Genomic DNA, 17,254 nt, shown 5'->3' with positions numbered 1-17,254 from the left:
AGATAAATAAAGATGACAAACTAGGATTAAAATAACCCTGGAATCCCTGACCCAAAATGTGCTCCCTTCCCATCATACAGCTCCAACCACAGCTAAACTAGGGTGTTGCTTCGCATCTCTAGTTGTGTATTGCAGAGAGGGGTGAGAGCTAGGCAACAATAAGCTACCTTCTACGTGTAGCTAGACCTCTTGTCTCTCACCACTGCAGAAGGAATGATGCACTAGACCCCCAAGAAGGTACCCCGAGGAACAAGTCCCCAGGAGAATATCCCACCCCATGTGGAAACTTTTTCAGCAGCATATCATCCCACCAAACATTATTACTTGATGTCCAAATCCTGTCATAACAATTAAACATCAATTCAGTTATCAACAAAGCTTCATCATTCCCACTTCTACCACCATCATATAGCCCCTACTTAGTCTGTTTCTAAATCCCATAATTACACCAATTTAATTCAGTAGTAATCTCCATCTTGTAATTTGTCAAGCTACAAGAGAGATTTCATCACAGTGCTGAAGAAGCCAGGGAACTTCACACAGAATTTACTTCCACCTTGCTAGAGGTTTGCAGTGGCTGTGTTTACAATTAGCTTGATCATGCAGTTCTTGGACAAAATTCTCATTGTACTTGATGGTAACTTTTCCAGGATAAGGACGGCATGACTGACTTTAATAATTCTTAGCTATTATAACATTTCAACTTCAAAAATACTTCACAATTTTTAAACTAGTTAATCTTTACTCCAGTGGGGCAGCTAAGCATTATTCTCATTTTACAATTGGTGAAACTGAGACACAGAGTGATTTAGTGATTTCCCCTTCCCAGGGGTCACAGAGGGAGTTGGGGAGAGAGCAAACATTAAAACTTAGGAATTACTGGTTCCTAGAGCTGCATGCAAACCTGTACATGAAGGTCTGGTGTAATACTGAAGTCCTGATAGTAAAAATATTTTTAAAAAATTTCATCCAACCCCAGAGGACCTTTGGGAAAAACTTGTGGGTTTTTCCCTCTCTCTCTTTCTCCCCATCTCTCACTCCCCTAACAAATTAAGGAGAATGTTTAAATGTACAGCCAAATGCAGATTTATCACTTCTACTCGATGTCAGTATTAAATATTAGAACCATGCTGCATCAGTTTGCCTGACCAGCCTGGTGGTGTGCACATGTATTAAAGAAATGGTTGCAGTTATGCCACTGAAGTAATCATAGAATCATAGAATATCAGGGTTGGAAGGGACCTCAGGAGGTCATCTAGTCCAACCCCCTGCTCAAAGCAGGACCAATCCCCAATTAAATCATCCCAGCCAGGGCTTTGTCAAGCCTGACCTTAAAAACTTCTAAGGAAGGAGATTCTACCACCTCCCTAGGTAACACATTCCAGTGTTTCACCACCCTCTTGGTGAAAATGTTTTTCCTAATATCCAACCTAAACCTCCCCCACTGCAACTTGAGACCATTACTCCTTGTCCTGTCCTCTTCTACCACTGAGAATAGTCTAGAACCATCCTCTCTGGAACCACCTCTCAGGTAGTTGAAAGTAGCTATCAAATCCCCCCTCATTCTTCTGCAGACTAAACAATCCCAGTTCCCTCAGCCTCTCCTCATAAGTCATGTGTTCCAGACCCCTAATCATTTTTGTTGCCCTTCGCTGGACTCTCTCCAATTTATCCACATCCCTCTTGTAGTGTGGGGCCCAAAACTGGACACAGTACTCCAGATGAGGCCTCACTAATGTCGAATAGAGGGGAACGATCACGTCCCTTGATCTGCTCGCTGTGCCCCTACTTATACATCCCAAAATGCCATTGGCCTTCTTGGCAACAAGGGCACACTGCTGACTCATATCCAGCTTCTCGTCCACTGTCACCCCTAGGTCCTTTTCCGCAGAACTGCTGCCTAGCCATTTGGTCCCTAGTCTGTAGCGGTGCATTGGGTTCTTCCGTCCTAAGTGCAGGACCCTGCACTTATCCTTATTGAACCTCATCAGATTTCTTTTGGCCCAATCCTCCAATTTGTCTCGGTCCCTCTGTATCCTATCCCTGCCCTCCAGCATATCTACCACTCCTCCTAGTTTAGTATCATCCACAAATTTGCTGAGGGTGCAATCCACACCATCCTCCATATCATTTATGAAGATATTGAACAAAACCGGCCCCAGGACCGACCCCTGGGGCTCTCCACTTGACACCGGCTGCCAACTAGACATGGAGCTATTGATCACTACCCCCTGAGCCCGACAATCTAGCCAACTTTCTACCCACCTTATAGTGCATTCATCCAGCCCATACTTCTTTAACTTGCTGACAAGAATACTGTGGGAGACCGTGTCAAAAGCTTTGCTAAAGTCAAGAAACAATACATCCACTGCTTTCCCTTCATCCACAGAACCAGTAATCTCATCATAGAAGGCGATTAGATTAGTGAGGCATGACCTTCCCTTGGTGAATCCATGCTGACTGTTCCTGATCACTTTCCTCTCATGTAAGTGCTTCAGGATTGATTCTTTGAGGACCTGCTCCATGATTTTTCCGGAGACTGAGGTGAGGCTGACTGGCCTGTAGTTCCCAGGATCCTCCTTCTTCCCTTTTTTAAAGATTGGCACTACATTAGCCTTTTTCCAGTCATCCGGGACTTCCCCCGTTCGCCACGAGTTTTCAAAGATAATGGCCAGTGGCTCTGCAATCACAGCCGCCAATTCCTTTAGCACTCTCGGATGCAACTCGTCCGGCCCCATGGACTTGTGCACGTCCAGCTTTTCTAAATAGTCCCTAACCACCTCTTTCTCCACAGAGGGCTGGCCATCTACTCCCCATGCTGTGACGCCCAGCGCAGCAGTCTGGGAGCTGATCTTGTTCGTGAAGACAGAGGCAAAAAAAAGCATTGAGTACATTAGCTTTTTCCACATCCTCTGTCACTAGGTTGCCTCCCTCATTCAGTAAGGGGCCCACACTTTCCTTGGCTTTCTTCTTGTTGCCAACATACCTGAAGAAACCCTTCGTGTTACTCTTGACATCTCTTGCTAGCTGCAGCTCCAGGTGCGATTTGGCCCTCCTGATTTCATTCCTACATGCCCGAGCAATATTTTTATACTCATCCCTGGTCATATGTCCAACCTTCCACTTCTTGTAAGCTTCTTTTTTATGTTTAAGATCCGCTAGGATTTCATGTTCTGGGTTGACCATTAGAATCTAATGTACATTGCAAGTGGCAGTACGTCTCCCTGTTTTTGCTCTTTGGATGCCCTTTAGGTGTCCAGCTTAGCTTCACATTTCGTGTTCTTATACAACAAAGGAGGAAATACTCTTAAATAGACAGAGGATTGAAGCCCAGCTGCTATTTATAATTGATGTAATATAAGGAAATTCAAGCCCAAGGCAAAATAAAAACTATCCCTCCCTTTTAAGGCCCATTGTGTATCTTTGAATATGAAGTTCATTAACTATTTTAAAGTAAACCTAGGATTTTAGGTTTGTCTTTTTGTTTGTTAAATCATATCTGCATAGAAGGCCCAGTTTGCTATAGAACAGCAGTCTCATGAAGGTCCAAAGGGTATCTAAGGGATATAAACACTGAAGAAAACAAATTCAGTAACAATGCATTAGCAATTGGTCACAGGCCTATCTAGACTGGGAATTATCCCCTACTACACCTTTGGAGTAGCTGTACTGGTGCAAATTCCTAGCGTGGAGGGATAAAACTACTGTTTCACTGATTTGGGGTAAGCTCCATTTAGTGGCTATTTTTGCATTGCAGACGTTAGCATTTTTCAGGAAATCTCCCTCTATTGCATCACCACCACCACAGTCTTGGTAATGGTAGCAATGATGAGAATGGGAATGTTGTTATACCAATAAAATAAAAACCAGCAGGATCTTATTAAAGGGAAAAAAGGCAAAATACCACATTTATTGTGAATACAGAAAGAATCATAGTAAGCAGTTAGTTACAGCCATAACATTCCATTCAATCTCATCTTTATTCACACATTCATTCATACACACACACACACACAGGTTCTGCAAGGTTGTTATCATAGTAAGCAGTTAGTTATAGCTATAACATCCCATTCAATCTCATATTTATTCACATATTCACACACACACACACATTCACACACACACACACACAGGTTCTGCAAGGTTGTTATCATAGTTACCAGCCTTAGAGTTGCTCATGCCAAGCCACTGGCCAGGTGGCCTGGACATGAGGAGGGAGCAGGGCCTTGTCAGATGCTCATCTGATGCTCCTGGAAGTTGGTTTGCAGAATCAGACCCCCAAAGTCCTCACTTTTTAGAGTCTATTTTTATAGGAATTTCTTCCTATGCCAGTCTATGGGAATTGCTTCATCATGCTGTTGCTGAATCAATCAGCAGATAGCACATTCCTGACGGCTCCTTGCTGCCAGATGTTATCTTGTTCTTTGGTTCTCCCATTCTTGAGGCTGTTGGGTGGATTCCAGTCTGCCCTCCGGGGGTCCTCTGGTTATTTCCACTTGACGCCTTCTTCAGCCGATGGACACTGGATTCTTAGGCTGGCACCTCCCTGATCATTCAGTTATTATCCACACCAAGCATCCATCCACATACATCCTCTATCTCTATTTTAATCACAATTGTTAATACAACAAAAAGGCGGGGAGTCTCTGGGTGCTGTTTCTGTTGTTAGAGTATTGCTTTGAGTCTCTCTCTCTCTCTGTGAATTGCTTTGAGAACAGACTCTGTCTTAGAATGTACTAACACAATTAGCAGCTTGCAAGTTTCACACACAGAGGGAGAGAAACAGTACCAAAAACCAAGAGACCTCTTAATTAGTAATACCCTGGAATTTAAACTATGGGGAATCAAACTCATTTGTGATTTTAATACAGAACTTCTTTAATATGATCCAACAATGTGGCTCAGCTGTCAGTGTCTTTAGCCTATTGTGTCATCTAACCTGCTCAGAGCATGTCTGGATAACATGGTCCTACGAATACTTGTAATTGGTCTACTCTGGCACTCCCACTGGTGGAGCTGTACTGGTGATGGAACAAGGGAAGATTTCCTAGAAAACGCTCATGTAGACATAGCCTGAAATGTGGCTATATATAACCAAATTATATGTGTAATTGACACACTACATAAGTTATGTGGCTAGATGAAAGGACTTTTTCCTTACAATTCACAAATCTGAATCAGAAATTGCCAAACCTCATCCAGCTCCCAGTTTCTCTTCAAGTCCAGGAATATCACTTTGCACTTAAGTAGCAGCTTTCAGAAGAGTGTCTCAAAGTACTTTATAAACACTGAGTCCTAAGGGTCTGGTATATTGGCTCTGCAGTGGGTAGATAGGGTGTGAGAGGAAGCTATTATGCTGGAGTAAACAGTCCCTAGATGCTCACCTAAAACTTGGCACACCATAAGGCAACCTTACACCTACTCTAAATAGTGCCTCTGGACAGGGCCAGAATTAGGGAGGGTGCAAAAATGGCTTAAAGTCCCCACAGCCATTTTCGTCTTCAAATGTTGTACCAATAAATTAAAAACCAACAGGATCTTATCAAAGGAAAAAAGGCAAAATACCACATTTATTGTGAATACAGAAAGAATCCTAGTAAGCAGTTAGTTATAGTTAACTCATTCAATCTCATATTTATTCACACACACACACACACACACACACAGGTTCTGCAAGGTTGTTATCATAGTTACCAGCCTTAGAGTTGCTCATGCCAAGCCACTGGCCAGGTGGCCTGGACATGAGGAGGGAGCAGGGCCTTGTCAGATGCTCATCTGATGCTCCTGGAAGTTGGTTTGCAGAATCAGACCCCCCCAAAGCTCTCACTTTCTAGAATCCATTTTTATAGGAGTTTCTTCCTATGTCCGTCTTTGGGAATTGCTTCATCATGCTGTTCCTGAATCAATCAGCAGATAGCACATTCCTGATGGCTCCATGCTGCTAGATGTTATCTTGTTCTTTGGTTCTCCCATTCTTGAGGCTGTTGGGTGGATTCCAGTCTGCCCTCCGGGGGTCCTCTGGTTATTTCCACTTGACGCCTTCTTCAGCCGATGGACACTGGATTCTTAGGCTGGCACCTCCCTGATCATTCAGTTATTATCCACACCAAGCATCCATCCACATACATCCTCTATCTCTATTTTAATCACAATTGTTAATACAACAAAAGGGTGGGGAGTCTCTGGGTGCTGTTTCTGTTGTTACAGAGTATTGCTTTGAGTCTCTCTCTGTGTGAATTGCTTTGAGAACAGACTCTGTCTTAGAATGTACTAACGCAATTAGCAGCTTGCAAGTTTCACACATAGAGGGAGAGAAACAGTACCACAAACCAAGAGACCTCTTAATTAGTAATACCCTGTAATTTAAACTATGGGGAATCAAACTCATTTGTGATTTTAATACAGAACTTCTTTAATATGATCGAACACCAATCTAGAAAGGGAAGAACACACAGTCTGGCCTATTAAATAATAAGCCTCACAACACCCTTGGAGGTAACAAGAACTATCATCTCCATTTTACATATGTTAAAACCAAGGCACAGAGCTGTCTAGGCCCAAGGCTGCTCAGCGAATTAGTGGCATAGCTGGGAATAGAATTTTTAAGTCCTGACCCATTGTCTTTTTCCTCTATATATGATTTAACTGTTTTAGAATGCTATTCCAGACCTCCTGCTGCAGCATCAGCAATCAAATTTTCATGAACATAATCATTCTGAAAGTGGGTTTAATCCTAAATTTCTTCTTTCACTAGATGAGATCCATTTCTGTAGAAAATTATGTCTTCGTTGGTCTTTTGTCAAAATCACTCTGGATTGTTAAATACCTGGCAGTATTCTCTGCTGGATGAATACACTGTGGCACCAGGTTTGTGTTTGTTCTACAGCCTTTGTTGCTGATATGATGATATAATCCTTTACTGAGAAAGAACACAAAGCAGTGTGACATAATCAAGTATGGTATACACTATATAAATATGAGCCTAGCAGACCATTGGAAGAAGCCTTGCATGTGCTATTCAGACAGCAGACGCGATTTCCAACTATTATTGATTCAGTTCATGTTAATAAATTAAAATATTGGCCTCTGATAGTAGTTAGGCTTTTGTTTATAATTTATAGTTTCTGTGGATCATAACTGAGTATTTCCTAACGTGGATTCCATGAAAATGGAATGTTTCTTAAATTAATTTAAATAGGACTCCCACTGTGTGGAATTATAGAATTATATGACAAAAGGAATTATTTTGTTTCTTTCTAACAAAATTACTTTCTTTCAAAAACACTTTGGTCTAATGGTAGAATGTGCTACTATGAAGGTTATCACAAGTGTGCAAGATTTGCCATTAACCTACCAATAACATTAATGCTTGGCATTCCTGATTGTTTTGTGGCTACTGTTATATTCTAGAATGTTATTTTTCTTTCCTTTTTGAGTTTGAACTTGATACTAACACTGGGTGTGAGCTGTAGAGGCTAGGGTGGATGAAAACTGAGGATTTTTTAAAATTAAATTATTAAATTAAATAGAGGTTTAATTTAAAAATATAAACCTATTTAAAATTAAATTTGAAATTGGCATCCTATGTCAGACCTAAACTGATTATAATCTATTAAAATCATTTACATTAAATACAAAAAATAATAGTAAGCAGTACATATTTGCTGCTAAGTTTTAAAGAAAGTCAAACCACTGAACTGGTGGAAGTTGCTGGCTAAGCATCTGGAGCTGGAGTTTGTTGAAGGGTTAAACCAACTTTTGACAGCAGTGACCTCTTTTGTAGGGGCAGAGAGAATAATTTCTTAATTTCATTTTATTCAAGTAGATCATAGAGTCTTAAGTTTAAGGCTAGAAGGAACCACTAGATCATCTAGTCTGACTTTCTGTATACGACGGGCACCCACACTGCCCAGCACCTGCACACTAAATCGAACAACTGAAATGAGACTAAAGTATTATACAGTTATGTGTCACTGATAGAAAATAGGAAAGACTGAGATACACCAGAGCTCGAGGTTCCCCTAATGACAAGGAAAGGATTAAGTGAGATATACCCAGATAATCCTGGCAAGCGACCCACACCCACATGCTGCAGAAGAAGGTGAGAAATCCCAAAGGTCACTGTCAATGGGGATATATTCCTTCCTGACTCCACATATGGTGATCAGGTAGACCTTGAGCATGTGAGCAAGAACCAGCCAGCCAAGCACCTGAGCAAGAGAAACTCGGTGCCACCTCAGAGCTCTGGCCTTCCCCATCTCCATTGTCCCATCTCCAGTCATGTCCATCCCTGATGCTTTGAGGAAGGAATTGTTTTTTTAAAGAAAACCCCTCCCAGAATACATTGGGGCAGGCAGGTGGAGGGGGTGGAGGCAAGCCCTTCCTGACTCCTGCTGAAACCCTGAAGCATGAGCTTTGGGGAACATGTGAAAGCCAGAAGTGAGCCCCTTGAGCCCAGCCCCCTACCATCATAAGCAACACCATCATACAATTGCACTCATAAATTTCTCCTTCTCTCATAAAACTAATTTAAGTTGTTTGCCCCCACAACTCCTGTTGGGAGGCTGTTTCCAAACCTCACCTTCTGATGGTTAGAAACTTTCTAATTTCCATCCTGAATATGTTCATGGCCAGTTTATATCAATTTGTTCTTGTGCCAACACCATCCTTTAGTTTAAATAGCTTTACACTCTCTCTGGAATTACCTCACTAATATATTTATGCAGAGCAATCATATCCCCTCTCAACCATTTTTTTGCTAGACTAAACATGACAAGCTCTTTCAGTATCCTCTCATAAGATAGGCCTTCCATTTCCCGATCATCCTGTTAGCTCTTCTCTGCATCTGTTCTAGTTTAAATTAATCTTTCTTGAATATGGGTGACCAGACTTGTTTATTCCAATTGAGGTCTTACCAGTGCCTTGAACAATGGTGGCTCATAGTTATCCTGTAATTGACCACCACACTCAGGTCTCTGTTGCTTCCAACTAAGGAGCCCCCAAGTTGCAGCAGAAATTTTTAGTGCATGATCTTGCACTTAGTACTGTTGAATTTCATCCCATTCTGTCACTCCAGTTTTCAAGGTCATCCAGATCTTCCTGTATATTTTTCCGATCCTCCTGTGTATTAATCGTGCCTCCCAACTTTGTATTCTCAGCAAATTTCATTTGCACGCTCTGACTTAACACACTAGTTTACCTCAATGACTATTTCATTCAAAGTTTAGAAACCACTTGGGAGCTGAAAAAGCAGGAAATCTAGTTTTTTCTCTTCTAATCTGTGAATGAAAACTAGCTGTGGGAGGATGAGACCTACTAGTTCTAATATTTTCAATTACATGGTGACCAGAAACCATCAGTGCAATTCATTAACTATTGATGATACTTCCTTTTTTAATAAATCAGTTTTAAATGCAAAACATTTTAATAAATTTTTCTTCTTGGGGCATTTAAAGTAGTTTTATTTAACTAATAAATACATTTTAAGTGCTGGTTTTTGCACATTCTTTATTCATTCAATTTCCAGCCAAACAGAGCTTGACACAAATCAGAAGTATAAAGTGAATCATCTAGTACAGTGGTTCCCTCAGTGGAATCCTCTTGGGGTCCATAGGTTATTCGGTAGTCTGTCCCTTGACCCAGGACTAGAACACACTGGAACGGTGCTCTGACACTTTTACTGCATGGAGAACATAATTTTATTCTCTGCACAGCATGGTGAATGATGCATTTCTTAACATAATAAAAATGTAAAAATTGAGGATCTGAATAAACCTAAATTAATCTGTATAATTGCTTAAATAAATGTATATAGATATAGTTTATTCTCCTAGTTAGCAAAAAGAAGCACCAAAATTAGTCTAAAAGCTATAATTAGTTGCAAATCAACATGTTTTAATGGTTACCAACCAATGAGAATCAGCCTTTCTTCAGGCAAATAACTAAAATGTACAAATGCAGAACACAATTAAAATCGATGATTTAAATCAAGGTTCTCTGCTTGCTGATTTAAATCATCATTAAAATTTGTGATTTAAATTGTTTTGATTTAAATCAGTCCAGAGGCTTTTTTGGAAATCCTTAGCACCTTGGAAGATCAGGTCTCTTGTTAGGGAAGCAAATGAACCAGTTTTCATCCTCCCTGCAAGGTTTTCTATTGAACAGTATCTAGCTGCTAATGCACATATTGTTTGAGATAAATTCACGATGTCCCCAGCTGATCTCTCAGAAAAGGAGGAACCCAAAATTAGTGGCCACTTGGAAATTGGAAATGGAAAATTGACATTAGGAGTCTCCTTTTAGCATTCCAGTGTCTTAAGCATAAAGAACGATTTGTTGATACTGTATTTTTCTCTTTCTTGTAGGTGCCTGAGATTATTAGCTCCATTCGACAGGCTGGAAAAATCGCTCGCCAAGAAGAGTTTCAGAATAATCTATCTGAAGTTGAAGACCCTTTTTCCAAAAAGTTTGAGGTGTTGTTCTGTGGACGAGTGACAGTAGCACACAAAAATGCACCCCCAGCACTAATAGATGAATGTATCGAAAAATTTAACCATGTTAGTTGTACCAAAAAATTGGAATTTAATTCATTGTCCCAACAACGTGAAACTGCCAATAATTCCGGAGGATTATCATTCAGTGATAAATTGCGATCTGTTTTCCAACCCTTGGTCAGTGAAGAAGAAGAGAAAAGGCCAATTAGGAAATCTTATTCTCAGCCTGGGCTGCGTTCCTTTTCTTTTAAGAGGGACTTTCAAGATGGGAGTTGCAGGAGTAACAGTTTTGCCAGCTCTTTTGATGAAACTGAGACTTCGCTGAACCTAAAACGTCAACTTAGCTATGGACACAACGTCGTGCAGCCAACAGATATTGCAGGAAACCGGACTATGTTATTCACGGTAAAACAAATTGCAACTATTGCAAGCATTTTATATCTCTTAACACTCGATAGGAAATGCAAAAGAAATGTCCTGCGAAGATAGGAGTTCCTCCTTGAATAACTTTCTGCAGTTATTGGAGCTTAAGTTACACATATAAATGTACATATTTCTTTGTAGAGTTTTATCATTCAGTGTAAAAACCTGTTTTACATTGTCAAAGTATATTAAGTGAAATGGTTTAAAACAGCACCACATAAAACGTTGAGCTTCAAAAATACAAGGTTGAGAAATTATTAGGGAATATTATTGATAATGGTCTGATGTAAAGGCTGGGAATAACTTTTATTATTTCTGTGATATATATATATATAGTGTGTGTGTGTGTTATGCTAAATAATTACAGCAGAAACAACTTTATAGGTGAGAGATGGTACCTATTTAGAGCACAGGATCTTTGGAACTTGGCTGCGGGCAAGCACTCTCTTTGTGTCCCATAACAAGCAGTTTAGTTAAGGTGCTCCTGCAGTTTCACTGCACCTACTCCCAGTAGTAATCGGGGTGTATGTGTAATTGTGGGTTACTACAGTAGTTTTGAGCAGACTGTGGTTGAGGTTGGCACCAGGTTGACCTGTTTATATCCAAAATTCACCTAGCCAGCTACACCCCTACTGTGGTAGGCCACATGGTGTATGGTCAGGATTTGAAGGGGGTATAGGTTAGTTTTGCTTCGCTTTCCTGCTATATTGCAAATAAATTCATTTTTACTATATTCTGTACAACACTGGTTAATGAGAGGTAGTATAGTAGACAATATTTTGGCTGGTTATCTTGAGCTTATCTCTTGGGTACATTAAGAACATGTGTGTGTTTCTTTTGGCTGGCTATCCCTGGAGATGGAGGTGGCGAGAGAAGGGGTGGTGGTTCTGTGCTTTTTAGTACAAAGTTTTTTTAAATACAGTGCAAAGTTTAGTGCAAAGTTTTTTTAAATACTTTTAAAATGTAGGCCTGGTCTACACTACAGAGTTAGGTCGATGCTAGGCAGACCTAACTATGTAAATATCTACACTAAAATTTTGCTCCCTCTGATGTAACTGCCTCGCTACGCTGACTTAATAACTCCATGTTCACAAGAGGCATAAAGTCAGCATAGACACTGTGTTGCTTACATCGACTGTTACTGGCTATCAGAAGCCATCCCACAGTACTCCACGCTGACAGTGCAATCAGCATAAGCGGTCTTGATGAGGACACACACTGCCGACACAATGAACAAAGTGTAGACATGCACAAACAATGTAATTACTGCGGCGACTCTATGCGATGTAAGTTAGGTCGACTTAATTTTGTAGTGTAGACATGCCCTTAGATTGTGTCAGACTAAATTCATAGGGCTTTCTTATGGCTCTGAGCCAAGACCTTCCCTGTTGTAGTGGAGGAGATGCACTATTTTAACAGGGACCCTAGAGGCATTATACCTGCAGAAGGGAAGTGTAATCATTATGTCTCGAGGGATGAGCTTAGGGACAACAGTAGCTATGACTATTCTAGAACTTTTGCTGTGCAGCTGTACGCTGGCTTTTTCAGGGAGGTAAATTGGGGATGTGGGGGGGAAAATGTGTATGCCCCACTAGAGCCATACCTCATGCACCATCCTTCCTCGGGGCAGGTTCTGTCACCTTGAAAATACAGTAGCCTCATTTAAAATAATTAAGTCTTAGTTTTTAAATGAATACTGTTTCAAACTATTAGACTATGGCAAATATTTGCAGGATGAGGGGAGAATGCAGAGGGAGATATTTAGGTCCAACCCCCCACCTGGTGAACTTTGGGACTTAAGTAGCGCTTTAACTAAATTGCCACAACGCTGAAAGAGGTGTGTAATTTAAACCCCAGTTTGTGGAAACTGAAAATTTTGACTCAAACCTCAATGTGCTTCAGACTTGAATGTACAGAGTTAGCCACCCAAAAAAGTGGCGTGACTTTCAGATGTGGCTTCTTTTTCAGCTTTTAACTTTGGTTACTTTTGCCTGGTGGCTTCCTAGTCTCCTAATATTTCACAAAGGGTGTTTCTTTAATATGCGAAGTTGGATTTCTTGTATCTGGTTGGAATGCCTCTCAGTAGTAGGAAGTGAAATGACTTGGTCAGGGGCTGCAGTATCCACCATCCCATAGCTGATCACAGTGCTGGGGTTCATTGGTTAGCCAATTAATATTGATCAGTCTTGAATTAACATTGTTCAGAGGTTGAAATAACCTTTATTTCCATGCAGTGGTTATTGTTGTGACTTCATATGAAACATATAGTAGAGGCTGAGTATTTGACACATTAGGTGTTATGAAAAACATTTAGACTAGGATGCTTGCCAATTCCCTTAATCTGGCTGGAACAGTCTCTTGTTTTAATAAACCATCCTGGGAGATTGCTATCCTGGCCAGTGCCCTAGGTACAGTGATGCACTCCTCTGACAGTGGCAACTGCATGAGGTAGAAATGGGAGCTAGTCTCCTGCCGCGGGAATAGGCAGCCAGCAAAAAACAGAGGAGAGGTCTACTGAGTGGCAAGGAGATGAATGGCCTTCCACCAAGCAAAAGAGGTCAGCCCTGGGGGTCTGCAAAGGAAAACAAGCCATGGGGACAAGGAGATGGTGGGAAGTTGTTTGGAGACTAAAGTAAGAGAAAGGGTCAAGAATGAATCCATGGGGAAGTGCTTAGAACAGACAAAATAAGGAGGCCCAACTCTCCTCCCCTACACTCTTGGATGATTCTTTCCAATAAGCCAGGTGTCTGGGATGCACTGGATGGTTTAATGTACATTCTGAGAATTGTAGGTGGCTGTAGTTTTTTGGGTTGGTTTGTTTTTTGTGCATGTACGGAGATTCCACCTTCCTAAGAGGAAAACAGCCTAAAATTCACCAGGCTGCAGATACAATCTTCTGGCAACTAGGAAGTAGCCCCCAGAGACTTGGCAACAATTTTGCAATTTAAACATTATATATTGGCCCATGTCGAGTCTCATAAAAAATGGTGAAAAATCATGAACAGCTGTTTCACCCTTAAAATTAGTGCCTGTCTGGGAAAAAATTTCCTGTTCACACCTGGCAGTGCTTCTCAGCAGCTAGAGGGTTACTGCTACAAAACTGGTCTACGGCTAAATGTACTCCAGTAAATCAAAATGTACTCCAGTAACCTCATTTCTATAGCTTGAGATACATTGCCTTTATATTAAGTACTATGTACATCTAACAACACTTTAAAAAAAATATAAGTGGGGATTCGGTCACTTCCAGGCCTGCCTTTCGATATCACTGCAGTTTCATCACATAACTGATTAAACTGACATGTGCTAAGGTCGTGGGAAAACTGATTTTTTGTAGAATCACAGAACCATAGGGTTAGAAGGGACTCCAAGTGTCATCTAGTCTAACACCTTGCCAAGATACAGGATTTGCTGTAAGTATAGTTTTGCTATTTTCTAGTTAAATGCAGGTCCTTTAATTTTTCCTTTGCCTGGTAAACAGAACGAAATTTCAATTCAATATTTTACAATGCTATAAATTTAATAGTATGTGCAAGTCCAACATTGCATCAGTTTTTTCTCTCTCATGCAAAATGTGGTGCGTGTTGTACTATTGTAATTTAAATCTACATTGAGTCAAAGTATAGAGTGGAATAAATTTTGAGATTTCTCATACCCAAGGAACATTTTTTAGTTGGAACAAATTTGACATAATGTTTCTTGAAGCTAAATGTATTCCTCTTTTTATTTAACTGTTTTTAGATTGGGCAGTCTGAAGTTTACCTCATCAGTCCTGACACGAAAAAAGTAGCACTTGAGAAAAGCTTCAAGGAAATATCATTTTGCTCTCAGGTAAACTGATAGTGCATTAATTTTTATGGTGGTTCTGCCATTCATGAATACTCATTGATTCTCCCCTCCCAATTCGTTCCAAGTGGATCCCCAGATGTCATGGGTGAGTAGACCCCTTGGAAATCTGTAATTTTGTAAAGCCTTCGTTTCTTGTTTAATGTTTAGCCTTGTAATGTCTGAGGTCAAGACTCTCTTCTCTGTGCAATAAAAAATTAAGTGGACCGAATATCCTGTCAAGTTCTGCTTTCTGATTCCAGAAGACATGATTCACTGTTGTGCAAGTTCAGGGTTCCCTCGGTTGTATGTGTGTTGTGCAGTGCATTATCAGTCACTGAAATAGAAGGCATAAACAATACTTCAGAGTTAATTGAACACTCTTCAAAAATAACAGTCAAATTCAGGTTACTTTTACTTTGTAGACCACACAGATATATACAGTTATTGCACTCAGCTCATAGTAAGGAGGTACAGAGATACGCTACCCCAGCAGGAGCTGGTGAAGGCTGATGCTATGCCTCCAGGGTTATAGAGGGAAGATGGACGTTGTTTACTGTACAGTGATCCCCAAACTTTTGAGGGTCGCGCCTCCCCTTATTCCAGTCCATGCACCTCCGAGGCCAGGAGTGGCTGCGGCTCTGGAGGGATGGAGGCGGGGTGCAGACAGGGATAGGGGGACGAGGCTGTGGCCACAGCTGGGGCTGGGGCTGGGCCGAGGCTGGGGGTGGAGGCCAGAGCAGAGCCACAGCTGGGCTGTACTAGGGGCTGGCAGCTGGGCCCATGGCCAAGTGCAGCTCTGCTCCCAGCCCTGCCCCCAGCCTTGGCCCGGGGCCACGAACAGAGCCGAGGCTGGGGATGGGGCCAGGCATGGGGCTGGGGATGCAGCTGGGGGCAAGACCAAAGCAGAGCTGGGGCGGGGAGGGGCTGGGTGGCGCTCCCTCCCCATCCCCTGTAGAGGCTGGCCTGAGCTCCACCACGCCCCCCTGGATGTTCCCCCTTGCCCCCTTAGGGGGGCGTGCCCCACAGTTTGGGGGCCTCTACTGTAGAGCAACTGATTCCACCTCTGTATAGAATCAGCTTTACTGGCCATCGCAGAAGAGCACATGACGGTGGCCCTGCCCCTTTTGAGGAGACTAGTGTGAATTCAGAGAAGACTTTGCACTCAGGAGAGCACGTTTGATACTGTATATTTGTACTGTGGCAGAGTCTAGGAGCCCAGTCATGGAGCAGGACCCCATTGTGCTAGGCGCTGTACGTACACAGGACAAAAAGACGGTCTCTGCCCCAAGTAGCTTACAATCTAAATATCAGACAAGAGAGGACCAGTGGAATAAAAAAACAGTTTCACAAAGAAATAATGAGATAACACTGGTCAGCATGATTGACAGTGGTATCAGCAGTGCTTAATTTGTGCCAGGGCTGAGCCACGGCACCTCTAGGCTTGGTAGTTCATAGTCCCGGCACCTCTTTCATTAAGAATTAAGCGCTGGATATCAGCACAATAGCTGCTCTACCGTTGTCAAAACTTTTTGCGGGCATCACAGCAAAGGGGCGTTTTATGGAGACACTTGAAGGAGAACACTGAGGTAGTTTTGTGCACATTTACAGGGAACTCCCATGTGTGAAGGGCAGCAGGGAAGGAGAAATCCAAAGGTGTTTGTTTTAAAATTTAACAAATGAGTGACACAGGCTGGCATCATTGGCAGAGGAGAGGCAAGACCTCTCAACGGTGTATGATAGGCCATGAACGGCTTTGAAAGTGAAGACAAATAGTTAATTCATTCTGATGGAGAAGGAGAGCTACTGGAGAGATGCAAAAAGAGGGTGAGATGGTTGAAAGTGACAAATGAGGAAATGGCTACCATCGTGCCTGGGCTAGTGTGGGCATGCAAAAGGGGGCTCCTTGCACCCTCTCCTCTACTTTCCTTGCACACCTGTTCGGTGCATGTGCGCTAGTTATAAAAATAACAGTGTTAATATAACTAATACCCTTTGAATCAACATAGTGTCCATTGAAGAAAACTTCCCAGATCACAGGAGAACCTGAACCCTAACCTCCCCTCAGGCCACTTTTTCAGCCAGAATCCTGAATCATTACATAAACTTCAAGATCACTAAACTCTGGCTCTCTCAAACCAGCAGAGGAAGTGAATTCCTACTTAAGGGTCCCCTCAAGCCTGAAGAATGCTTTACTGGCTAGGTGGTTTGCCAGTTAGGGATACTGGATATATACACAAAAAGAAAAGGAGTACTTGTGGCACCTTATAGACTAACAAATTTATTTGAGCATAAGCTTTTGTGAGCTACAGCTCACTTCATCGGATGCATGATGAAGTGAGCTGTAGCTCACGGAAGCTTATGCTCAAATAAATTTGTTAGTCTCTCAGGTGCCACAAGTACTCCTGTTCTTTTTGCGGATACAGACTAACACAGCTGCTATTCTGGACATATACAGCTTCTCTTCATCTCACTAGGAGAGGGGAGGGAACAGATTACTTCACTCTCACATC

General features: G+C 41.8%; 1 protein-coding gene across 3 annotated transcripts in view; it reads left to right on the top strand.

Moving 5' to 3' along the window:
• Nucleotides 1-17,254, top strand: part of TBC1D1 (TBC1 domain family member 1) — a 207,408-nt gene that overhangs the window by 73,321 nt on the left and 116,833 nt on the right. For all 3 annotated transcript variants that reach the window (XM_037897936.2, XM_027822175.3, XM_027822174.3), the window contains exons 3-4: nucleotides 10,365-10,898; nucleotides 14,658-14,747. In XM_037897936.2, coding sequence (XP_037753864.1) covers nucleotides 10,365-10,898; nucleotides 14,658-14,747 — 624 coding nt within the window. The remainder of the gene's footprint in view (nucleotides 1-10,364; nucleotides 10,899-14,657; nucleotides 14,748-17,254) is intronic.

Source organism: Chelonia mydas, chromosome 4 (genome assembly GCF_015237465.2).
Source record: "Chelonia mydas isolate rCheMyd1 chromosome 4, rCheMyd1.pri.v2, whole genome shotgun sequence".
Classification (NCBI taxonomy): Eukaryota; Metazoa; Chordata; order Testudines; family Cheloniidae; genus Chelonia; species Chelonia mydas.
Note: the sequence above shows the minus strand (reverse complement) of the source record. Positions and strands in the feature narration are given on the sequence as shown.